The sequence below is a fragment of the Dermochelys coriacea genome, chromosome 25 (genome assembly GCF_009764565.3).
Source record: "Dermochelys coriacea isolate rDerCor1 chromosome 25, rDerCor1.pri.v4, whole genome shotgun sequence".
In the NCBI taxonomy this organism is placed as follows: domain Eukaryota; kingdom Metazoa; phylum Chordata; order Testudines; family Dermochelyidae; genus Dermochelys; species Dermochelys coriacea.
Genome location: NC_050092.1, coordinates 5,108,535 through 5,133,537, shown reverse-complemented (window position 1 = coordinate 5,133,537; position 25,003 = coordinate 5,108,535). Strand labels below are relative to the sequence as shown.

The following is a 25,003-nucleotide window of genomic DNA, read 5'->3' as shown; positions in this document are numbered from 1 at the left end:
ACACATTGCAGGGAGGGATCATTGCAATCTGTGGAGCATGGGGGTGGGGTGTCGCTGCAGCCCGTGGAGCATTCAGCCCCTGCCGGGGGGTCGTTGCAGCCCGTGGAGAATGCAGCCCCTCCGAGGTGGGGGTTCTTGGAGCCCGTGGAGCATGCATGCCCTCGGGGGGTGGGGGGTCGTTGCAGCCCGTGGAGCAGGAAGCCCCCTTCCCTCCATGTCTTTGCACCAGGCTCCTGCTCCTCCTTCCCCGGGGGCTTTGCAGGGAGCAGGACTCAGGAGGAAGCGTCACTTCCAGTGCGGGCTGCGCTGCTGTCACATCCGCCGCTGGCCGCTCGGAGCGAGGGGACGAGGCGCTGGCTGCACCGGCCGAGGAGCCTGGAGCGCCCGGGACCCGCGCCGCGCGCCGGGCCCAGCCTGCAGGGCCCCCCCGGGGGGATGCGGGCGGCCGCGCCCGGCTCAAGCTGCTCAGCGCGCCAGCGGGCCCGGGCCCGGTTCGGAGCGGGCAGCAGCGACCCGGTTCGGAGTGGGGCCCGGGACCGGCTCTGAGCCCGGATGCTCCCCGCTCCGGAGCTTGCAGCGGATAAGGGACCAAGGTGCCCTGCCTAGCAGCCCCCAGCCCGATCCCCTGCAGCCCCCAGCCCGTCCCGGTGCAGCCCCCAGCCCGATCCCCTGCAGCCCCCAGCCCGTCCCGGTGCAGCCCCCAGCCCGATCCCCTGCAGCCCCCAGCCCGATCCCCTGCAGCCCCGATCCCGCTCCCCTGCAGCCCCCAGCCCGATCCCCTGCAGCCCCCAGCCCGTCCCGGTGCAGCCCCCAGCCCCATCCCCTGCAGCCCCCAGCCCGATCCCCTGCAGCCCCCAGTCCGTCCCACTGCAGCCCCCAGCCCGTCCCGCTGCCGGTCCCCTGCAGTCTCCAGCCCATCTGGGAGCTGATTCAATCCCCCTGTACCGCCTCCCCCAGCTGCAATCACCTTCCCCCGCCTCCCAGTCCCATTAGGAGCTGATTTTTCCTGCGCCCCTTCTTTCCCTTTGCCCGAACTGCAGCCCCCCCTCCCCGCCCGGCTGCTGGTGTCCTCCCTCGGCTCCTTCAGTATCTCCAGCTCTGAACTTGCCCTTCTCAGCGGAGCCCAAGGCGCCTGCAGGATGTGGGGGTGATTATGGGGGTGATTATCCCATTTTTCTAGCGTGCTCTGTGTGGGGTGCACTATTCGGGGGAGGGGGGCCCTTTCCCGGCTTTGAGTTCTGCAAGGGCAGGGTTGCAGCCTACTTGTGTAAATCCAAATGCTGCCCCCCCCAACCCCCCAGTTAAGTTTGGAGTTAGACCCTTGGAGAGAGGGGCTAGTTTTGGTTTCTTTTAAGCAGTCATAACCCCCGGTGGTTGGTCCCTTCTTCTGCCCCCAAAATACTGTCTTCATACCCGGTGCATGTGTGTCTGGGAATAGAGATAAGTGTGTATCTCTAGCATGGATACTTGCATGTATTTTGTAGCTCTGTAATGGTGCTGTGTCTGTCTGCAGTATAGATAAGTGTGTGTGTCTGGTGCAGATAAGTGTGAGTCTGTGCTGCACAAGTCTAGTATGGGCAGGTGTGTGACTGTGTCTATAAGAATCATAGAAGATTAGGGTTGGAAGAGACCTCAGGAGGTCACCTAGTCCAACTCCCTGCTCAAAGCAGGACTGATCCCCAACTAAATCATCCCAGCCAGGGCTTTGTCAAGCTGTAGTATAGAAAAATGTGTGTCTGTAGTGTAGACGGGTGTGTGTGTGTGTTTTCTATTTTGCATGTCTGTAGAGTAGACAGGTGTGGGCGTGAGCCTGTATTGTAAATGTGTGTGTGTTTCTATCCTGCATGTGTCTATAGTACATAGGTGTGTGCTGTAATACAGGTGATTGGGTGTGTGAGCGTGTATTCTGGTTTTGTCTAGTGTGTGTGTCTGTGAAAAGCAAGCATACATTAGTGTTTGGGCGTGCATCTCTACAGTGTGTACCTGTCATGCATGGTGCGTTTGTATACAATGCCTGTGTATCTTGCAGGCGGGGTCATGCGGCAGCACGTGTGTCTAATGGCACATGTGTAGGGTACATCTATCATGTCTGTGTGGCAGACACATGTCTAGTGTGGGCAGGTGTGTTTCTCTGTGTTGTACGTCTCTAATGTACCATTAGAGGGGAGGATCTGTTCTGCTGAGTAGCTGCACAAAGCAAAAATATCCCAGCAAGAGGGAAGAATGAAATGGAAGGAAGTGCGCCTCTAATCCTGGGACCTATTATTTTTGGAAGGGGGGGTCATTGGGGGAGGGGCTGAATAGATTATTTTTCATCTCCCTCCTGCCCCCCATCAGCTTGTGTTGGGAGGCAGGGGGAAGTCACAATCTGCTTTTTCCTACACCGGCCTAAATCCCGAGGACCTCCATTGACTTTAGCACAGCTACTCAGGATTTACACTGGGATGAGATCAGAATTTGGCCCTTAATGTAAAACAAGCCCCAAATTGGGGGGGTGTGTGTGTAATCCAGTTATTCGGGGGGGGAATCCGGTTATTCGGGATAGAAATATTTCCATATAAGCCTTCTATTTCACAGGCCTCTCTTTCCTTCCACCCTTTCCTCTTCTTTCCCCGCCTGCGGAAGCAGCTGGAGTAGAATTCCTCGGGGTCTGGGCTAGTTTAACATTCCTCAGATGGGAGGCTCTGCCCAAACTTGCAGAAACCGCTTTGGTGTGTGTGTTAAATTCTGTCTCCTGGCAGTGAGCGTATGCAGCAGAATTGCTGCCTGTGCGTGGGGCGTTGTGTAATTTCTGGAGTGGATGTGGTGCCATGCTACTATGCATAGGATGATAGCACACGCAACATGCTAGCCCCATGGCCGTCGTCTGAGCTCTGTGTGTGTGGGGGGGGGCAGGAAATCTGTCAATCAGCTTGCAGGATCATGGCCATGGTGGGCATTGTGTATTGTGTTGTGCGTGGGGTTTGAGGTGCAAGAGGCGTGTCGCGTGTGTTGGTGATCAGTGTGTGTTGGTTAGAGTGTGGCTTCGGTAGGCGAGTGGTATGGGTTGCATGTGGTTTTCGATGTGTTGTGTGGGTTTTGGTGGCAGGTGTATGTTGGGTGGGTGAATTATGTGTCAGCAGAGTATGGCATGGGGTGGTTTTTTTGTGGCTTTTGGTGATGGATGTGTGTTGTGTGGGCATACTGTGTGTGATTTCTAGTGACTGTTGTATGTTGCGTGGGTGGTTTGTGTGTGGTTTTCAATGAGGTGACTGTACTGTGTGGGTGTTCGTTTGTGTGGTTTTTGATGAGAGTATGTGTTGTGTGGGTGTATATTGTGTTTTGTGGGATTTGGAGTGAGGATGGTATATATTGTGTGTGTCTATGTGTGTATTGTGTATAGATATAAAGTGTGTATTTTGGTGAGGTGATGGGTGCTATGTGTTTTTCAAAGAAGAGTGCGTATTGCGTGTGTTGTGTGTGTTTTTCTAGGGAGGAGTGTCTATTGCTTGGTTGTGCTGTGTGTGTTTTTCTGGGGTGTGTGTGAATTGTGTGGTTGTGTGCTGCATAGCTTTCAGAGCGTGGGCTGGGATGCTCTTTTTTGTCCGGTTGCACTATACGTGGTTTCTCATCAACCCCTTGTCCATCCCCCTTCGGTCCTAGGGCATTGCCGACAGGTGCGGACGGACAGAGGGTGGCTGACCTTACCTCGACCGGCGCCGGGGTGTGCAGGAGATGCCTGGCCCGTTGGTTCTGACGGCCACCATGGCGAGGGGAGGCTGAGGAGACGGGTGGTTACCAGGCCGGATCTGCTGTTTTTTTAAAAAAATTCCTTTTGATTTTGTTTGTTAAATCGAAAAATAAACTGAACTCCGCGCTTGGTGCTTTTTCCGCCGCCATGAATGGACTGTCGGTGAGTGAGCTGTGCTGTCTCTTCTGCTGCCCGCCCTGCCCCAGCCGGATAGCAGCCAAACTGGCCTTCCTCCCCCCGGAGCCTACTTACGCCATGGTCCCCGAGCCGGAGCCTGTGGGCAGCACCAGCTCACTGAGAGGAGGCACCGCGGGGCGATGGAAGCTGCATTTGACGGACCGGGCGGATTTCCAGTATGCCCAGCGGGAGCTGGACACCATTGAGGTGTTTCTAACCAAGAGTGGCCGGGGGAACCGGGTCGGCTGCATGTATATCCGGTGTGTGCCTGGCGCCAGGTGAGTGGCAAGCTGCGAACGGGTCTGGGAGCTGAACCCTCTTTGCAGAGCAGGAGGTAGGATTCCCGACTCAGTTGGACCAAGGGTCTGATCCCATCCTGCAGATCCTCTGTCCGTGACACCTTGTAGGCAGCGTGCCATCCTGCGCCAGTGCAGCTCCGACATGGTGCCACGTCCTGGCCTGCAGCAACCCGGTGCCAAATCGGGCACCTTCCCAAGCGAGATGCCCAGTCACAGAGATTTGGAGACACCCAGGCGAATGCTCACTGGGGGTTGGCTGTCAAAACCTGTTTTGCTCATAACTAGAATTGGGGATGGAATCAAACAAAAAGATCAAAGGGGAGGGAGGTAGTAAAGGCACAGTGCTTGGGGCACGGAATCCTGGGTACCGTTCCCAGCCCTGCTGCTGACCTGGGTTCCGTTCTCAGCCTTGCTACTGACCTTGAGCAAGTTGCTTCCCCTGCTCCGTGACTCAGTTTCTCCCATCTGTAGAATGAGGGGAATGGCGCTATGCTGGGGGGTGGGTTGTGCCACTTAAATAGCTGATAATTGTGAAGTGCTGTGAGATCCGCCATGGATGCTGCTGGCGCAGGGCAGAGGGTTATTGAATAATAATGGCGAGGCTGAATGCAGGTGAATGGGTGAGTTGTGCTGCGCTGGGGGTGTCCAGGCTGCCTGTGGGGGCCCTGCCCCTTTGCCGGAGACATTCATAGCTTGTATGGGGGCCCTGGGGACTGATCCCAGGCTCCCAAGGATGGGTTGCCAGGTGAGGCCTTTTTGCCCACCTCTGATTGGCCACTATTCCCTCACCTGAGCGTAGGGCCTGGGCTCCAGCTTGCTGGCACCTTGGTTCAGGTGGCAGAGCTGGGGGCAGTGAGGGGTGGGGTGAGCGGTAGCTTTATTTATCGACTGTGGACCAGCGCTGGCTCCTTTCTCTGTCCCTGCCCGCAACCGAACTTCAGCCCCACTCCCCTGCCCCATTTAGTGGGCTGGGCTCATTAGTCTCGTTTGCTGAGTCCGGGGTTTCTAGGCCCTGACTTGCACCTGGAACCCCAGCCGCTCTCCTGAGCTAGGAGTGTCGGTGGAATCGCAGCCCCTCCCCTGAGACCTCTGTGCCCCTCACACCCCCAACACCTCCCCCAAGTCTCTGTGTCCCGCATGCCATGATTTGTGAGACCCCACACTTGCTCAGGCATCTGTCCTGGTGTGTCTTCTTCCCCGTTCTCACCCTGCTGCCAGAGGGCATCAGTCCATGAGCTGCTCAGGTTTCAAGGTTCCTCCCAAGAGTGTGTGTCCCCAATCCAGCAGCCGCGTCTCCCTCCCTTCCATGCTGCCCCACTCCTTCCCGCTGCCTGCGGTGTGCGCGGATTGGACCTTGATAAACCAAAGCAGGGTCCCTCGCAGGTGCTGAGCTGGGATCACAGCTGTGGCAGGATGGGCATCGAGAAGACCCTCTCTGCTAGCAGCGGGGAGCATATAAGGAGGCCAAAGAGCCCCACAGAATGTCAGTTTCAATTAACCCCTTCCCTTCCCTTCCCTCTCCAGGCCCACCCTCAGCCCACGGACACTACTTAGCCTTTCCCTAGCCCTGGCGAAGGGCTGGGGCTGCCTTCTTCTCAGGGCAGGCGTCTGTTCGGTACCTCTCCATCCGCTGGATATGCGGGGGTGGGTCTCAGCCCAGTGGCTGGTTGGTGTCCACGACGGAAGAGCCACGATTGGATCCCTTGGCCGACTGTGCAGCAGTGAGGCCAAGGACTGCCCAGGCTGTGATCCCAGTGCTAGCCCTTGCAAGTCAGTCTGGGCCCCTGGCTGGGGTGGGCTGTGGATGTACGGTGCAGAGGGGCCGTTGCTCTCCAGCACCGCTGACCACATAGTCCATGGGTGCTTCCCAACTTTTTCTGTCTCGGGGTCCCGCTCCCACTAAGCCAGGATTCCCCTCCCATGTAGCAATGCAGGGCAGGCAGGGGTATTGTGACCCTCAAGATGAGAACTCATGACTCAGGGCAACTAGTGGTTTCCATCTCCAGGTGCCCAGCCTGAGACGGCTGGGGAGTGCTGGGCACCCAGGACCCCAGCTGGCGTCATTGAGCTCTGCAACTACTCACCACCTCTGAAAAGGACACCCATGGGCTGATGTCCTGGCCCTGCGGAAGCCAGTGGGAGTTTTGCCATTGACTTCAATCGAGCCAGGATATAGATTCGTAGAGTTTAAAGCCAGAAGGGACCATTAGAACATCTTGTCTGACCTCATGTGTATCACAGGCTAGGGAATTGCACCCAGTTACCCCTGTATTGAGCCAAATCACTCATGTTTGGCTAAAGCAGTGGTTTTCAATCTGGGGTCCATGGGCCCCTGGGGATCCACAGACTATGGGGTTCTGCACCTCCATTCGAAATATTTTAGGGGCCCGCAACTGAAAAAAAGTTGAAAACCCCTGGGTTAAAGCATCTTGCAGAAGGGCATTGGGTCTAGATTATAAGACATCCAGAGGTGAGACTCCCTCCTCCTGATAGCTTGTTCCAGTGGTTGATCACTAGGTTTCCCTAGGTGTCTGTAGTTGTGATAATAGAAGCCAACAGAGTCAGGGGCTGCTTTGGCAAATTTGGGTCTAAAATGTTAGAGATTTTATTTCTAAATAGCAAAAAAACCAAAATAACCAGACAGAAGAGATTTAAAGTCACAAATATGATATATTTATTTCCTACTTCACCCCTTCTATTTGATCTGCGATCATAGATTCAAGGCCAGTTGGGACCACTGTGGATTATCTAGTCTGACCTCCTGCGTAACACAGGCCAGGGAACTGCCCCAAAATAATTCCTAGAGCAGGTCTTGTAGAAAAACATCCAATCTTGGTTTGAAAACTCAGTGATGGAAAATCACCATGACTCTCGGTAAATTGTTCCAATTGTTAATTACGCTCACCGTTAAAAATGTGTGCCTTATTTCCAGTCTGAATTTGTCTAGCTTCAACTTCCAGCCACTGGATCGGGTTGGACCTTTCTCTGTAGATTGAAGAGCCCATTATTAAATATTTGTTCCCTGTGAATAACATCTTAACACGTAGAGACCTAGATCTTTGCTGTCAACCCGCCTTGCAGGGCAGAATAATCCCGAGATGGAGGGCGTCTCAAATACTTAACTTACCTTCTACATGCCCAGGCTAGCAACTATTCGTCATGGGCAAGTGAAATATCACTAGTTCCCCATCTGCCCCCCATGATTCTGTGCTATTTAGGTTCTTATTCCTTGCCCATCACTTGCCTTTCTGATCGTCATGGAGAGCCTTTATTATGTGTATTACACAGTAGCACCTAGAGACACCATTGTGCCAGGTGCTGTTGATTTTGTGCCAGGCTGCTTGAGGCTGATATTGTGCCAGTCTTATCCAAAGCTCCATGCTCCCCCCTGTAGGCTGGAGTGGGACTTGTCTGGCCCACTCCTAAACCTCTAAAAAGTTGTGGCAGCTCCCAACACCCGGCAGTGACAGCTGGGGAAGGGCAGACCAGGGAGCAGCACCAAGGCCTCCTCATGTTGTATGTGCCCTGCCCTAGAGACTGCTGTTCATCCTGCCTGCGGTTAGGGCTTGCAGGGGCACGGCTGAGTTTGGGAACTGGCAGCTGCTGCGTAAGCTCTCTGCACCGCCGGGAGCTTCGCAGCTGCCTTTGGATTTCCTGTGTCACTGCCTTTGTTCCTGACAGCTGACATGTGGCGTGAGGTGATGCCTGTTGCTTGGGCCATCTTGGGCATTGGGTCTCTCAAACTGGGTTGCTCTCTGGATCGGAGACCTCCAGAGGTCAGTGACTCAGCAGGGGGCACTCCCCTCCTTGGAGGCAGGGCTGCTTGATGCTGTGTGGGTGGAAGTGGGTCTTTCTGTCCACGTTAGACCTGGCTCTTGGTCCTGGTTGAATCCTTGCTAAGGTAGTTACCTTCTTCTGAAGCGAATCCTCCCTGCAGGGTATTCCACACTTCCTGTCCTAAACGATTACATAGCGTGCCAGTGCAGGGTTAAACAGCTGCTGTGCTCCCACTCCAGAGGTGGGTGCCTCTTAGTGGTGGGTGAAAAGGTCCCTTATCGGTGTACAGTTCCTGCTTGTCATGAAACTTAATGAAAGGGCGTTTGCGAAGGGCTTTGACAGTGTTAACAGCATGAGACCATGTCTAGGCCAGTGTAGCATTGTCGTGTAGATGTTTCCTATAGCAATGGAAGTTAACCCACCTCTCCGAGTGGCAGGAGCTAGGTTGATGGAAAAATTATTCTTCTTCAAGTAGTGTCTCTGTGGCTGCTTCGCTTCAGGTGCCCCTTGAGCCCTTGGTTGGAGAATTTTCCGCTAGCAGTGTCCATTTGGGCCGTGCATGCGCCCTATACCTCCGTATGCCAGACACCGAGGCCATATAGGGACGAGCGGGCAAACTGCCATCAGTTCCTTCTCTAGCGCCTTGGCCTGAGACGGAGCCCTAGTGTCCTCTTGGGTCTCTCCTCGGCCCCAAGGATGTTCTCCAAGGTCTTGGCAGTAGTGGCTGCTGACCCCTGACAGGAGGCAATCCTGGATTATCTGCTGGATTTGAAGAAATTGGAGTTATCAGTTAACCCAGTTAAGGTCCACTTGTTTGCAATATCAGCCTGTCATCCGAATATAGAGGGATTTTCCATATTGGCTCATTCTGTATCTAGGTTTTTTATGGGTTTGGGGAGTCTCTACCCTGAAACTGGAGACCCGACCCCAACTTGGGACCTCAATCTAGTACTCAGTTACTTTATGAAACATTTGAATTTACGGCAACCTGTTCTCTACTCCATTTATCTATGAAGACAGCCTTTTTAGGAGCCATCACAACGCCCGTAGAGTTGGGGAGATTTGAACCTTGATGGCGGAACTCCCTTTTACAAGAATAAGGTTTCTTTACACCCACGCCCTAAATTCTTACCTAAGATTCTCTCGGAGTTCCACCTCAACCAATCTATTTATCTGCCATTGGTTTTCGCGGAGCCATAGACCTATGTAGGGGTTCTGTTTTCATACCCTGGATGTTTGAAGAGCGCTGGCCTTCTACTTGGATGGGACCAAGTGATTTCAAAGGTCACCCAGGCTGTTCATCTCCTCCATGGATATATCCAAGGGATCTACGATTGCTGCTCAGAGACTGTCAAGGTGGATAGCTGGATGTATTGTCACTTGTTATGAGACCGAAAGTGTTCATCTTCCTCAAAGGGTGACAGCACATTCTACCAAGTCATGAGAAATATCCACAGCCCTGCTTAAGAACATCTGATGTCTGAGATGTGTAGGGCTACCATGTGGGCTTCAGTACATACATTTTCAAAGCACTACGCCTTGATCCAGGCCATCAGATCTGATGTGGTTCAGGGTACAGAAATACTATTTTCAATTCTGGACTCAGTTCTGAAGCTCCCTCCTGCCTGTGGGGAAATTGCTCAGAAGTCCCCTGAAGTGGAGCACCCACAGGGACACTACTTTAAGAAGAGATTACTCACCTTGTGCAGTGACTACAGTTCTTTGAGATGCATGTCCCTATGGGTGCTCCCCTGCTCGTTCTGCTTCCCCTCTGCTTCAGACGGTTCTCTGCAGAGATGTTTGAGTGGAGAAGGCATGGAGGACGGTTCGCCGACACCCCTATATAGCTTCGGTGTCCGGCAGGAGGAGGGTAAGGGGCATGTGCGGGCTGAACGGGCATTGCTATTGGAAAATCTCCGATCAAAGGCGCGAGAAGCACATGGACATCTGAAGTGGAGCACCCCTATGGACACACATCCTGAAGAACTGCCGTTACAGCTCACGGGGAGTAACTTCTTCTTCAGTTGCCCTAGCCTCATCTGTGCTGGGGGTTAGGTTGACTTAACTACTGCACTCAGGGGTCTGAACTTTTTACCCCCTGCCCCAAGTGACATGGCCAGGTCAATCTAAATTGTAAGTGTATATAGCAGGGCCAGCAGAGAATGCTGGATGATACTATAAATACTATAAAGATACTATAAAGGTTTTCTCAGCCTGAGTTTGGAAAGCCTGTTATAAGTAAGGTATATAGGGTATCCAAATGAGTGCTAATAAAGTCTACACCCCACTCCCAAGCATCATGCACGTCCTATGTATACCACGTGTCACAGGAGAAACTACAGCAGAACCTCAGAGTTCCTAACACCTCAGGAAGGGAGGTTGTTCATAACTCTGAAATGTTTGTAACTGAACAAAATGTTACGATTGTTCTTTCAAAAGTTTACAACTGAACATTGACTCAGTACAGCTTTGAAACTTTACTCTGCAGAAGAAAAATGCTGCTTCCCTTTATTGTTTTAGTAGTTTACATTTAACACAGTACTGTACTGGATTTGCCCTATTTTTTTTTTTTTTTTGTCTCTGCTGCTGTATGACTGTGTACTTCCAGTTCCAAATGAGGTGTGTGGTTGACTGGTCTGTTTGTAACTCTGAGGTTCTACTGTATGCTAGAAATGGATTTAGACATTTTAATGGGACTTATCCCTCCACCTGTAAATCCCGGCCCCTGAGGTCCTGCTCAGCACACAGAAACTACAGTGATTTTAGCTAAACTAGATTCTGAATTTGGTAACAAACCAAATTAAGCTTTTCCCAGGAGGAAGCCCTCTTGAACATGATTTAAGTGTGTCCACACCAGGGGGCTGTTTGATCTGAATTTATTTAGAAACCGATTGACTTAAATCAGACCAGTTTCTGTGTGTCTAGACTAAAAGCCCTTTGTTACCATGACTAAGATTTTTAAAAACAGCTCAGCTTCCCATTTAGGCGTTAGGACCTGACTTTAAATGCTGTTTCCCATCCTCCCCTGTTCCCCTCTGAATCCTGATCCTTGTGTCTAACTACAGCGCAGCTCAGAATGGGCCAGTCACACCCTTCCCCCTCCACACACACACCCACATCCCCTCATGCCCCAAAATAACCTCACATAGTTTGTCTGTGCATAAGCATCTTGCGGCTTTCACGTGCACGATCTTAGGCCCTTCTGAAGCGAGAAGTGAGAGCTGTATTTTCAAGTAGTGTAAAACACCTGCTGAAGCAACATTGCCTAGTGGGTAGAGCACTATATTGGGTCTCAGGAGTTTCTGGCTCTGCCAGTGACCTATGGATGACCTTGGGGAAGTCCCTTCCCCTCCCACCATCTGTCTGCTTCCTCTATTTAGGCTGCAAGTTTTTGGCACAGGGGCTGTCTCTTACTATGTGTCTGTGCAGTGTCCGGTATGATAGAGTCCTGATCTCACTTGGGGACCCCTAAGGGCTCCTTTAGTACAACTCATCAATAGTAACAGCAGTCAGACCTTAAACTTGAACTGATATAGGTCCAAGATTACCCATCATGGGCATCTGGCCAGCGTAAATTGGGTATAGCAATGGAATAATTTTTGGGATGGCTGCTCCAGAGGAATGAATAAACTTTAGGGCAGGTTGGTTAATAATCCCTAGTTTGTACGTAGCACTTTCCATCAGGAGGTGTCAAAGCACTTTACAAAGGAGGTCAGTGTCATTCTTCCCATTTTACAGATGGGTAAACTGAGGAACAGAGAGAGGAAAGTGACTTGCCCAAGGATTCCCGTCAGGCCTAGTGACAAAGCTGGGAATTGAACCCAGGGCTCAATCCAGAGTGCAGGTGAGGAGGGCAAAGGGCAGCGATAAGTGCAGTGTATTACATGGCTGTCCCCACACCGTGCATGTGGGGCGATGTGTATCTGCACTGTCTTGATTGGCCTGGTGCCCTGCAGGCCCTGGAGCCCTGGAGCCTGCCCCTTGGCATCTGACGTTGGCTCTGGGAAAGTCAAGGGCTCTCCCTGCTGCCCAGCAGAAGATGCTGCCCGCAGCTGTCGTTGAGAGGAGCAGGCGTTGTCGTGGCCAAGGCACCTGAAGCACCGCTGAATTCGGCTGGGCTGGCCTAAGTTGCCAGCGGGGTGGGGGGGAACCAACCCAGGAGTTAGGAGTGGGGCCTGGACCACAGCAGGGGGCATGGGTGAGAGAGCCTGGAATCCAAGGGTCCCCCAGCCAGACCATACCAAAGGTCACCGAGCCAGATTGTACCAAGGGTCTCCCAGCCAGACCATACCCAGCCGGATTGTACCAAGGGTCAGCTGGACCGTACCAAGGGTCAGCCAGATCACACCAAGGGTCCCCCAGCCAGACCATACCCAGCCAGATCACACCAAGGGTCAGCCAGATCACACCAAGGGTCCCCCAGCCAGACCATACCCAGCCAGATCACACCAAGGGTCAGCTGGACCGTACCAAGGGTCAGCCAGATCACACCAAGGGTCAGCCAGATCACACCAAGGGTCAGCTGGACCATACCAAGGGCCAGCCAGATCACACCAAGGGTGACCCAGCCAGACTGTACCAAGGTTCAGCCAGATCACACCAAAAGGGTCCCCCCAGCTGGACTGTACCAAAGGTCAGCTGTACCATACCACGGGTCAGCCAGACTGTACCAATGGCCAGACAGACCAGACAGCTCATACCGAGGGTCAGTCAAAGCAGCTGGCTCTTACCAAGACAGCAGCTGGGGGAGCGGGATGGGGACAAGAATTGAAGAGCTGAGCAAAGCAGAAATGGGAGGTTTTCACATAGTCCATTTCTGACCATTTGAAGCCGAGGTCTGGGGTTGGAGGCTGCTCTGGGGGCCGCGCTCCTAGCCAGGCCACCTGCTGCGCAGCCCCCTTCCCGTCCCATCCTCCAGCACGGTTGGTGCCGATGGGCAGTTCAGGCTCTCCGTGGCTGGCATGAGGTCACACTGCTGTCTGTTGGAGACACCAGCTCTGGCTGGGGGTCGTCCCGCCTTGCATCCAGGCCCACATGCCCCGGATTTTGGGAGGTGTCTGCTGGGACCCCGGTGCTGCATGTCTGTCCTGTGGGGCTGTCCTCCTGAAGGCAGCGCTGGTACCGGGTGGCGGAGCAGGCCGGGCGAGGGGGACTAGGGTTGGCAAAGAGGAACTGGCTGCCCATGAGTGGGATTTCTGCCTCCAAACGCGTCAGCCGAACCAGGAGTACCATGAAGAGCTGATCTAAGCACAGACCTGCCCCCACTGTTCTTTGCAGGCTCCTGGGTTTAGCACATGATGAGGACAGGCTGGGATTGCAGGGGATTTCTTTGCCTCTAAGCTGACAAAGTGTGTTTAGCACCTGGTCTGGCTGCAGATGCTGCCAGTCAAGCCTCTCTGCCTTGTCAATTTTGGCAGCCTCCTATACGCCAGCCCCGTCTGGCTGCAGGCGCGTGTGCCAGCTCCTCGGTCTCTGATCTTCTCTCTGGCGGCTGGGATCCAAGGAGCATGTGGCTCCCTGCCACCTCCCTTCCCCTGGGCTGTGGACTGCTCAGAAGCTGCTTTTCCCTGGTGCACTCTGAAGATCTGCTCTCCCTGCAGAGTAAGGCCGAGTCACATCCCCCCCGGCCTCGCTCTGGGCAGCATTCGCACTTCGAGGCTCACAACACACCGAAGAGGGAGGAGTGCCCCCCATCTTACGAAGGCCCCCGCACCCCACAGCACAGCGTGCCCGAGCACGTAACTGAGGTTAGCTCTGCCCCAGTGGAAAGAGAGACAAGGTGGGCATAGTATGCTTCTTACTGGACCAGCTTCGTTGGTGAGAGAGAGAAGCTTTCCAGCCACACAGAGCTTTTCTTCAGGTCTGGGAAAGGTTCTCCCAGCAAAATGCAAGGTGGAACAGTTTGATTAGCATGAGTAGCATATATTGTAAGTAAGGGGCCATTCAAGGCAGAGGTGTCCATTAACACCTCCACAGTCATAGGACAAAAAGAGGGGGTTAGTGGGTTACAGATCGTTGTAACAGCCATAAAGCCAGTGTCTCTGTGCAATTTGTGATTTTTAGTGTCTAGCAAAGTTATGAATTTCAGTTCCCAGGCTTTTCTTTTGAAAGCGTTGTGCAGGTTTCCTTTGAGGACAAGGACTGACAAGTCAGGTGTAGAGTGATCGCTTTGTAAAAAGTGTCCACCCACAGAGTGATAGGGTGTGTTTGTCTTTTATCATTTCCCTGTGTAAGTTCATTCGAGAGCGTAGTGATTGTCTGGTTTCACCCACACAGTTGTTATTGTGGCATTTAGTGTGCTGGATGAGGCACACCACAGGCTGCGACAGGCATGTGTAGGACCCATGGATCTGGAAAGGTGTGTTGGGGTGGGGGTGTTGATTGTTGTAGTGGTGGAGCTATGTCTGCAGGTTTTGCATCTGTTGTTCTGGCAGGGTCTGGGGCCGCTTTGCGCTGGTGTGTCCTGGTCTGTGGGGAGTTTGCTTCTGAGGAGCTTGGAGAGGTTGAAGGTTGAAGGCCAGAAATGGGGGTTCAGGAATGATTTATTTCGGGATGGGCTCCCCATTGAATATGGGTTGTAGTTGTTAGATGATACCCCGTATGGATTCCAGTGTGAGGTGGTAGGTGACAACTCAGGATGTGCAGTTGGAGCGGGTTTTATTTCTGTCCTGAAGCAGGTTCTCCTGGGGTTTTGGGTGGCCCGTTCCATGATGCAATCTACTTCTCTGGTGGCGTGTCCTAGTTTGGTGAAGGCGGGTTTAAATGGGTTAAGGTGTGTATCCCGGACCTTCCCCTCGGAGCATATTCTGTGGTGCCTGAGTGCCTGGCTGTAGAGAATGGATTTCTTGGAGCGTTTGGGGTGGTTACTGGATCTGTGAAGGTAGGTGGGGAGATCCTGGGGTTTCTTGTATATGGTTGTCTGTAGGGTTCCATTGTGGAAGCTGATCATAGTGTCCAGGAAGTTGACGCTAACGTGGGAGTGTTCCAATAAAAGCTGTTCCCTCCTCTCCCATCTTGTCTCTCTGGTCTCCTGGGACCCACACGGCCACAACTACACTGCAGACAACCAGTGGGAAGAGTCACCCGTTCCCCTCCCTCTAATGTGGTGTTTCTTAGCCCACACCGTGGCGTCAGCCCGGTGTGAACTCAGAGGGGAGAGTGCCCCCTCGTGACTCATCACCACTGCCCGCAGGTCTTCAGAGCCCACACCAGGGGGGCCTTGAAGTGGCCCCAGGGGCCGGCCCGTGGGGCTGTTGCTTCTGCGGGCGGCGTAGCGGGGAAGGGGGCAGCGCCTGCTTGTGAGACGTGGCTGTTCATTTCAATGGAAGGTCGTTGCTCTCTCAGCCCCCTGCCCTCACTGGGTCTGCGCCGTCTGAGGTGTGCGGCTCCGGCCTCTTGCCCCTCCCACTAGGAGCGTGCGGGGGGCGGGGGGGCTAGAAGAACGTCAGTTTGGGGGAGTGGGGGGGCAGTGTTGAGCTGGGGGGTGGTCAGGTTGGGGAGGGGGCTGGTGCTGGGAAGGGTTTGCGTTCCGTTCTGCTGGAGTTATCTTTCCATCTCCCGTCTCCTCCCATCCTGTTCTCCTCTGGAATGACATTGGCACCGGCCCTCCCTTGCACCTCCCCCTCCTTTGCCCCCCGGCTTCTCCGTGCCCCCTGATCTCCCCTGCATCCTCTTCCCCCCCAAATTCCCCTCCCCCATACCTCCACCTGTGGCTCCCCCTGCCCTTGGCTAGCGAGGCGCTCCAAGCAGCTCCCCCGTCCTGTGCTGGGTCCCTGTGGGGGCAGGACAGGTTGCACGAGGCTGCGGTGCCCAGCAATGTCCCAGGGCCTCCGGCCACCCTTCTCTGCGCATTAACCGGCAGCTCTGCCCCGGCAGGTTCACGGTGCTCTTCTCCCATGGCAACGCTGTGGACCTGGGCCAGATGAGCAGCTTCTATATCGGCCTGGGCACCCGCATCAATTGCAACATCTTCTCCTACGACTACTCGGGCTACGGCGTGAGCACGGGGAAGCCCTCGGAGAAGAATCTCTACGCCGACATCGATGCGGCCTGGCAGGCCCTGAGAACGAGGTGAGCTCCGCCTGGGGCCAGCTAGCCTCCCCAATGGCCTCACGGGCACAAGGCTGCTTGGGAGGGGGAGTAAAGGGAAATGGGTATGGGAAGATCTGGCCTTCCCGGAGTCCTGCTCAGGCAGTCAGTGCCTGGGGACCCCAGGCCGGGCATAACAGAGGGGCTACGGGTTGTGATTGAGGGGCATCACAGAGCTGTGGCTAGGAAGGACCCCCACAGCCGAGATAGCAGGAGGCTGCAGGTCAGGACTGGAGGGCATCAGCAGAGTTGGGGGGGATCCCAGGGCTGGCATAGCAGGGAGCTGTGGGTCAGGCTTGAGGGGCATGGGCAGAGCTCAGGGCCAGAAGAGCGTGGGAGGGGAAGGGCTGCAGGTTAGGGGTGAGAGAGGCACCATGGCCCAGTGGATAGGCCTTTGAAGATCTGAGTCCCACTCTGTGACTTTGGGCATGTCTCTCCTCCATGCCTCAGTTTCCCCATATGTAGAACAGGGAGAATGATACTGACCTGCCTCGTAGGAGATGTGATGAGGGGTTTTGCTTATTGTGTGTCAAGTTCTTTGAGAGCCTCAGATGGAAGGTCACGTGCTAGAGCAGGGCCAAGGTTTATTTATGATCTGGACGACTGTCACCTGGTGGGACTGATTGCTGCTTCAGGGCAGCTGTAGGGTGAGATTTCTGGGGCCTCCAGCTGCGTGCACAGTATCAGAGGGTAGCTTTCCCTGTGGTCGCAGAGCCCCTCTGCAGGGAGCCAGGGAGAACAGACGTGGCACAGAAATAATGGGGGCAATAGGAGGGAACCCACCACACCTTTGTGAACCTGGAAGAAGGTTCAGGTTTCAAAGCCTGAGAGTTGGGCTAAAAGTGGGGGAGTATTTTGGGGCAGATGGGCAGATTTCTCAGCTAGCTACAGAGGAGAGACAGCCTTGTGGCTTAAACCTCAGAGAGCTAGGACTCCTGGGTTCTCTTTCTGTCTCTGCCACCGACCCAATGGATCATGTCACTTCCACCTTTCAGTGCCTCAGTTTCCCCATCTGTTCAACGGGGAGGACCCAGGCTTGGGTGGATAGATGTGCATAGGGAGCCATGTTCCAGGTGAAGGGAGGCGCCCAGGGATTCCTGACTCCCAGCTCTGGAGCGCTCCACTGGGATGAACCGTCCAGTGTTGCTGGGAGATCTCATGTTTCTATGGAGTCCCACCAGGCTCCATCCTCTCGCCCTGCGACATGAAGCTGTTGGGGGATCTGGCAAGGCAATGCTGGCTGCAGCACGTGGCTGCCACCCGGCTCTGTCCCTCCACCAACAAGGAGCCCCGTCCCCCAGTTCTCTCGTCAGCCTAGATCCACACCAGTGTGAAAGGCAAGTGGCTGAGGCTGAGGCCAGACAATACAGGGTGAGGAGAGCTCTCCTAATCTCAGCATCCCCTGACTCAGGCCACGGGGCAGAGCACCAGTAGCACGTGTGTGACACTCCCTCTCCGTGCCCAAGCCACAGATACTACAAGGAGAGCTGGGGAGATATTTCCACTGAAACTTTTTTCAGCGAAAGAGGCAGATTCAGATTGACCAAAACATTTTGCGAATTCACCTTAATTTTTGCAAATTGTTTGTAGCAAAAAGCTCAAAATCAAAAAGGCTTGACTGACTTTTTTCAACTTTGCGAGTTGCTGAAAACATCGGAACGGTTTGGGTTTGGGGTGACCCGCAACGATTTTTTTCCAGAGTTTTACAGCTAGCCAGCGACTCCCAAACTCCATTTCTCACCCAGCTCTAGATCTGAGTCTGTTACAACCCCAGCTGTGAGCTGTGGTCAAGCGGTAGAGCCCTGGCACGCTTTTAGCTCTGGAGGTCCCCGGTTTGGCCCCCCAGTGTGTTGGTCGAGATGGCAGCTGTCATGCCCAGATGTGGCCACGGGGACATCCAGGGTAACTGCTGCTGCTCGTCAGGGGAGCCGCGCGCCCTGAGGAGGCCCAGCTGGCTCAGAACACAGCAATTTGGTGGCTCAGCATTTCAGGTGGCTGGGAACCCATCACCCATGATGAGATACAGGCAGCCCAGCTCAAGGTCACTGCAGAGAGTGCCGTGGGGGCGGGGAGGGCCAGGAAAGCCCCGTGGCCTGCACTGTGGAAAACAGGAAACCTCACTGGGCGAGACAGGGAGGCTGCTGGTGGGGTGGGGGCAGGGCTGAGCTAATGCACGGGACGGCGCGGGCGGGCAGGCTGCGGGGGAACCGTAGGGACGGAGCCTTCCCCTTGGGGTGGCCAGTGTGACCGTGGTCCAGGGCTGGGTGCTGCCAGCGTGCAGGGGACTGGTGGGTCCCAGCTTAGCTCCCAGGGGACAGGGCCAGTGGAGATGGTGGCTTTAACTGGCCATCACCTCAGTAGCCTCAGCGAGGAGACCAAGGGCTTCCCGGGCCCCGGAGGCTGAACCCCTCCTTTCTGGGCAGGTGGTGGTTAGGGATGGGGGACAGGTGGCAGAAGGAAGCATCCTGGAGAACCAGCCATGATGCATGAGCCCCGCTGACTTGGCACAAAGGGACGGGCCCGGACGCTTTCTTCTGCCACGCGTCGATCAGCGCCAAGGAGGCCCTTGTGGATTGGATGCAGGGGGCTGACGGGTGCGAGGCTGGGAGCCTCAGAGGCTGCCCTGGAAGGTGCCCAGCAAGGGGCTGTGGGGAGGTTTGTGCCCTTTTTGATACGGTAGGAAGAGGGTCTGGAAGGTTTGGTTTGTTCCGCCTAATTTTGTGTCTGGCGGGGGTGGCAGGTCTGGTTTAGCTGGAGGACTCCTTGGGTGACTCTGGGATGTGCAGTGGGAGCTTTGAACTGGACGACAGGATCGCTGAATCTTCTTTCCAGGGAGTGTTTCTCCTACAGGAAATAAGGCAATAAGGGAAGTGGTGTGAACAGCCTGAGTAGAAATCCCTTGACCAGGACTCCCCTGGGCATGGTCTGCCCGTGTCTAACCCTGTCGACTCTGCTGTTGCTCAGCGTATAACCGGGGCCAGGAGGCCTGAGTTCCCAATGTGACAAACCACACCAGGAAACAAATAAAGTTTCAGGTCTTTTCTGCATGTCGTTAGAGGGTGCCACACTCCCCTCCCCCCACACAGGTTCCCTTTATTACTAGTTGTATTAGAGCCAAGCTAAACCTGGGCCCATTGTCCCAGGTGCTGCACAGACACAGAGAGAGACAGTCCCAGCCTCAGACCACAGCCTAGCTAGACAACAGAGTCAAAGGGCAGGCAGGGAAACTGAGGCACAGGGTAGGGACTTGCCCAAGGCCATTCAGTGGCAGCACTAGGAACAGAACCCAGCTCTTCTGAGTCCCACTCTGCTGCACTACCCACTCGGCCACACTACCGCTACTGAGCAGGGAGGCGGGTTCTTCCTGTGGTCTTCGGAGGAGGCCGCCTGTCCCTCCTCTGGCTGCCTAGTGCCTGTTCGGAGAGCAACCTGCACTGTGCCTGGGGTGTCACAGCCGCCGGCCCTGTCATCTGGGCAGTCACAGGCAGGGGCCGGCGTCTCTGCGGAGGGGGAAGCAGGAGGGAGAGGCCGGAGGCCGCGATTTATGTGGTGGCACTAGACAGTCCCAGCCCACCCAGCTGCTCTGCTCTGGGGTGACTCATCGCGCGGCGCCATGGGGAGCCTTCCGGTTTGGGTGAAGGCAGGACGTGGGCTGGGCTCTGTTAAAAGAGAGAAGCCACAGAGTGGGGCTGAGCACTCAGCAAAAGAATCCGCCTTCCCTCTCCAGGTTCAAGCTGAGCCCCAGGGCAGAAATGACTAGTCTAGACCAGGCTCCCAACCCTGAGTGGGGGGCTCATTGGCCAGTCCCTCGGGACCAGTATCCCTCTGCAGAGCAGGTGTATGCCTTCACTGGCACCGAGAAAACCGACTGGCAATTTAGTTGTATTTCACCCAGAGGGAAGGATCCAAACCGGGGGAAAGACCAAGCCCCCCCCCCCGGACAGACTGGGCCTTAGCAATTCAACCGGAGAGGTGTGTCCTTCCAGAGCAGGGGATGTGGGGGAGGTAGTTTGCCCGGTTGTTGCCCAGGCTGTGGGTAAACAGAAGCCTCAATCCCCACGGCTGCCAACGTGGCATCTTCCCCCAGCACCGAACGCCCTGGGGAAATGTACACTGGAGCTGCTGACGTTGCCTTACTCGATGCCTTACTTAAATTGATCCTGGGTGGGTGACAATGAGACATGGAGCCCCCCCAGACCCGACGGCTCCTCCCAGCCACCAATGGCCCCTGCCTCTCCTGCACCCCACAGTCCCTCTGCTGGCTCCTGGCTGGGCCACCCTCCTGCCCAGGGCCCCTCCCTGCCTTGCTGCTGCCTCAGTTTCTGCTCCCAACACTTCCCTCCACCACCACCCCTGCCCTCAGCAGCCCCCCACTGGAGCAGCCGTCCCCTCCTCTGCCCATTTCCCCCTCTGTCTCCCCCAGCTTTCCCTGCCCTACATCCGCCCCACAGGCCTGCACGGGACTCAGCCATGCCCCCCCCCCCGTGGATCTTAGCCTGCCCAGGACCGGGGGGGGCACCTCAGGCTGGTCCGATTGAATCTGGGCTGGGGGGGAGCCAGCCACCTGTGAAGGGGCGAGGCCCGAAACCCAGAGGGGATAAGCCAGTCACCATGGCAACCTCTGCGGTGCGTGTAGGTTAGCCCCGCGATGGGTGTTTGTTTCAGCTGATAGCGTTGGGGGGAGAGGCTAGAAGAAGGGGGGCCCTGCCCTTCGTGCACTGAGCTCCGTGGCAACGGCCAGGAGGAGTAGGATCAGGCCCGAGGGCGGGGGGGCCCCACTTCCCCCCCGCCAGGAGGCAAATCAAGCCTGAGTCGATGTTTTCGCTGCTGTGCAGGGTTCAGCTCCTTGTTGCCGCTCTCGGGGGGAGGCCAGAGCCCCCCAGCAACGGCTCCTTGGGATGGATGGGAACAGGCTGCTGCGTGGCTGGGACTCAGGAGTCCGGGGTGCATGGCCCAGCTCTGCCTGTGTGAGCGTGGGTGGGTCACTCGGTCTCTGTGGTTGGGGATGGTTAACCTGCCTTTTGCCCAGGTGGCCTGCAGGGAGGCAGCCGGCTTGGGCTGCCCTTTGCATTGCCCTGTATTGGGGTCCCTGATGGGCTGGGGGGAATCCCACCACCTAGTGTCCTCTGCCCAGGGACCCTCACTCTCGGAGAGTCATAGGAGCCAGGCTTATCGGACCTTCTAGCCCATCTCTTGGCCTGGGCGGGACAGTTCCTTGTTTGCCATCAACCTGTTGTGTTGGGATCTCCCTTTGGGGCTGCAGGGAGAATGTCTCCCCCCAGCTGGACAGCACCTGGGAATTAACCCCCCAGATTCCCTTCCTGCTCAGGTACGGGATCAGCCCGGAGAACATCATCCTGTATGGGCAGAGCATCGGCACGGTGCCCACCGTGGACCTGGCCTCCCGCTACGAGTGTGCCGCCGTGGTGCTGCACTCGCCCCTCACCTCGGGCATGAGGGTCGCCTTCCCCGACACTAAGAAGACGTACTGCTTTGACGCCTTCCCCAAGTGAGTGTTCCCCCCAACACTGACCCCCCCGCCCAGCTGGGAAGATTGCTCAGCTCAGGCTGCCAGGGGACGATGGCCCAGTGTCCACATGGGCTCCAACTGCAACTCGCCCTTGCAGGGGTGGGGGGCAGCACAAGAGATTGTGGGTAAAAGGTGAGCCTTGGGGCTGTTTTCTGTGTGGATGCCTTGGAAGGACACCTGATTATCCCTTGGGGAGGCGCCTGGTCTCCACAGGGGTGCATGGATGTCCATCGGTGCCAGATGGCAGGATGCAGACAGACTGTTAAAGTGCCTGGGTCTGAAAATTGGTGCCCCTCTGGCTGCCAGCTGCCCCTCTGGAAATCCAGCCACCCCTGTAAGGGGACGGGCAGGCACCGGTTTAATCCCACCCTCCCCCATTCTCGTGCTGCCGCCACCCCTGCTGGGCCCCAAAGCCAGCCTGAGGACCGAAGGCAGATTCTCCTCCAGAAGTGGCCACACATCCCCAAAACAGTGAGATTACGGGGTGCCTGCATGGTGCTGCTGTGTACCCACAGCACCCCGCTTGCATTGGAACCTCAGCCTGGGGCCTTCGAATCGCCTTGCAGACATTAGTTGCCCAAATGGGCTTTTCCTGTTTGCGCAGCATCAGCAGAATGGGTTGTTAAATTCCCGTCGGCGCCCCTGTGTAATCACAGTGACAGCCGTGGCTCTGGTTTGCCCTGCAGACCTCTACATCTACACTATAGTAAAACATCTGGGGCTGGCCCTGGTCCGCTGATTCAGGCTGTGGGTCTATAAAATTGCAGAATAGATGTTCGGGCTGGAGTCTGAGCTCTGAGACCCCACAAGGGGAGAGGGTCCCAGAGCTCCAGCCTGAGCCGGATATCTCCTGCAATTTGATGGCCCTGCTGACCCAGGCCAGCCACAAGTGTTCTATAGCCGTGTACACATACGGTCAGTTACAGGCAACATCCATCACAGAATCATAGAAATGTCTGGCTGGAAGGGACCCGGGGAGGTTGTCTAGTCCAGCCCCCAGCGCTGAGCCAGCACTAAGTAAACCTTGATAGGTTTTTGTCCAACCTGTTCTTAAAACCCTCCAGGAACAGGGATGTACCGAAAGGAAAATCCCCAGGGAACTGTGCCAAGAGATATGGTGGATCCTCCATCACTTGGAATCTCTGACTGGCGATCAGTCGGCTCTTTCTAAAGGACGCGCTCAGGCTCCCCGAGTTCTGAGCTCATTGCAAGAAGCACTGGGGGAAATCCTCTGGCCCATGCGTGCAGGAGGTCGGAGCAGGTGACCACACCGGTCTCTTCTGGCCTTGAAATCTAGGAGTTGACAGGACTGGCTGGAAGAAGCCCCCTGTTTTTACTTGTGGTCAGAGCATGGCGGAGCCAGAGTCCGTGGGGTCTGTCTTTGCTGCAGAAGAGGTGCGTTCTGAACTCAGGTTAGCGAACCAGGTGAAAACCGTAGTGAGGGCTTTGGACTGGGCTGAGCAGATGCAGATGGAGCCTGGACTGGATCTTGAGCTGCCGTGTGCTATTTCAACCCGAGTTCAGAACATGCCTCTTTGGGTCTGAGGGCCAATCCATGTGGAGCCCCTGCCTCCGATCTTGTGGCACCCCTAGCAAGCCCATTATTGTGGGCAAACACTGGTCTATGGTGTGTTAGAAGATACACAGTCCCTGTCGTGAGGGGTTTGCAGTCTAGCTAAGGGTTGGGGGACTGGGGGGGTTTGCTGCGAGTCCTTACCATAATTCCTCAGGCCCTCCATCCCCAACAGATTGTGCACAGGGCTGTGATCTAGTTGGTTGCTTCCCCTCCTCCACCCCAGAGGTGGCTGCATTTCAGTGGTGGGGCCTGGGCTGCAGCGTGTTCTGGGGCGCCCCTCGTGGCAGGAGGTGCTCAATGCAGGGCAACGTTTGCTCAGGGATTGTTTGCTTCTCTCCTCCCTGCAGCATCGAGAAGGTGTCCAAGATCACTTCGCCCGTCCTCATCATCCACGGCACCGAAGATGAGGTCATCGACTTCTCTCACGGCCTGGCACTGTACGAGCGCTGCCCCAAGGCCGTGGAGCCCCTGTGGGTGGAGGGGGCAGGCCACAATGACATTGAACTGTACAGCCAGTACCTCGAGCGCCTGCGGAAGTTCATCTCCCAGGAGCTGGCCAGCCAACGCAACTGAGCCCCAGCTGCCACCCCTGACTCTGACCCAGAGGCAGGATCGGGCCGCACTGCCCGTGCAGGTGTAACAACTTGGGCAGCCTCAGCTCCAGCCCACACTGAGGTTGGCGAGCTGGCGGGACATGGCCAGTCCTCAAGTCATTGGTGTTTCCAGGCACTGTGCTCCCGGCTCGGCCCACCCTCTGCCTCCCAGCCAGATACTACAGACGGGACATGCTGGGTGGCTCCCATTTCAGCCTGGGCAGCCCCAGCTGGAGGACAGCTAGAGGAGTCCCCATGCGGTGGGGACAAGACCGGCTCCAGCTTTCTGACTTCTGCTCCAAGTGCTGAGGCCACTTTCGATCCATCTCCGGAGCTTGCCGTGGGTTCTGTCCCCCCATCCCCACTGCAAACAGCCCTCTTAGTTCCTTTCCATCATACAGCTGTTCTGCCACAAGCAATGAGATGTTTTGGAGTCCTGGCATGGCCGCAGATTTGGGGGGGTTAATTATCCCTGAAGAGCCCCATGCCTTTTCCCATTTGGGATCTGATCACTGCATGAGACACCCCCCACCCCTCCTTCTGCTTTACCCAGTTCGGTAACATCAGAATGGAGGAGCAGGGCTCTCTGGCCCTGAGCAAAGCTTCCCTTGGATCGAACACAAGTGAGGACCGGGAGGGCAGGGATGGAGGGGACCGAGTGGCGTTTGATCTCCCTGCTGGGAAGGAACGGCCCCGACATGCAACCCCTGCTCTCTGAAAGGGGTCGGGCAAGCGTGGTTAGGAGACATGCGCTGTCCCCGATCTTCAGCATCCGTCCTGTTTTCTCTTTCTGCAAGACTCCCCTGTATTTGGGGCACCCCCTTTCTTTACTCCAAATATCTAGAGACAGATCCCTCGAGTCATGCTGGAAGGAGGGAATCGAAGAATAAAGATTTAAGATGTAAAATTTTATAACACTTCTCACCAGGTGCCCATCTGGGGCTTTTTTAAACCTCTGGGCATCCCAGATCGGGTGGTTTTAGAGTCCAGCACAAGGGGCAATTTATGACACTTTACACAGTGTGATGTGTCGCACCAGCAGCCCGATTTCCCCCTTCCACCCAAGTAGTACACAGCTGCAGGTCCGTGAGCACAGCATGAGTTCACCAGCAGGGACAGCAACCCTGTGCCCCTTCCCCCCCTCCCCACTGTCATGCCCCCCTGTCCAAGGTGGATAGAAGCCACTGGGGCACCGTTCTCTTTGCCAGCTCCATTCTGGGATGTGCTGCCAGG

The 25,003-nt window shown here is 55.7% G+C and overlaps 1 protein-coding gene across 4 annotated transcripts; it reads left to right on the top strand.

Annotated features, from left to right (window-relative positions):
* Positions 1 to 442: 442 nt before the first annotated feature.
* Positions 443 to 24,682, top strand: ABHD17A (abhydrolase domain containing 17A, depalmitoylase). 4 transcript variants are annotated; one of them, XM_038383987.2, is made up of 5 exons: positions 443 to 593; positions 3,643 to 4,185; positions 15,859 to 16,053; positions 21,401 to 21,580; positions 23,525 to 24,682. In XM_038383987.2, exons 2-5 carry the CDS (start codon positions 3,878 to 3,880, stop codon positions 23,748 to 23,750), a joined length of 909 nt encoding a protein of 302 aa, XP_038239915.1. In that variant the 5' UTR covers positions 443 to 593; positions 3,643 to 3,877; the 3' UTR covers positions 23,751 to 24,682. The 4 variants fall into 4 exon arrangements, with proteins under 4 accessions (XP_038239915.1, XP_043358826.1, XP_043358827.1 ...); XM_043502891.1 differs by lacking the exon at positions 443 to 593 and adding an exon at positions 754 to 1,159; XM_038383985.2 differs by lacking the exon at positions 443 to 593 and adding an exon at positions 803 to 1,147.
* Positions 24,683 to 25,003: the final 321 nt, after the last annotated feature.

What these genes read in the sequence shown, in the direction of transcription:
- ABHD17A (XM_038383987.2), top strand. Translation starts at nt 3,878, where the DNA reads ATGAATGGACTGTCGGTGAGTGAGCTGTGCTGTCTCTTCTGCTGCCCG. An exon ending in TGGCAGGCCCTGAGAACGAG is followed by an intron (nt 16,054 to 21,400) that starts GTGAGCTCCGCC and finishes CTTCCTGCTCAG; the next exon opens with GTACGGGATCAGCCCGGAGA. An exon ending in TGCTTTGACGCCTTCCCCAA is followed by an intron (nt 21,581 to 23,524) that starts GTGAGTGTTCCC and finishes TCCTCCCTGCAG; the next exon opens with CATCGAGAAGGTGTCCAAGA.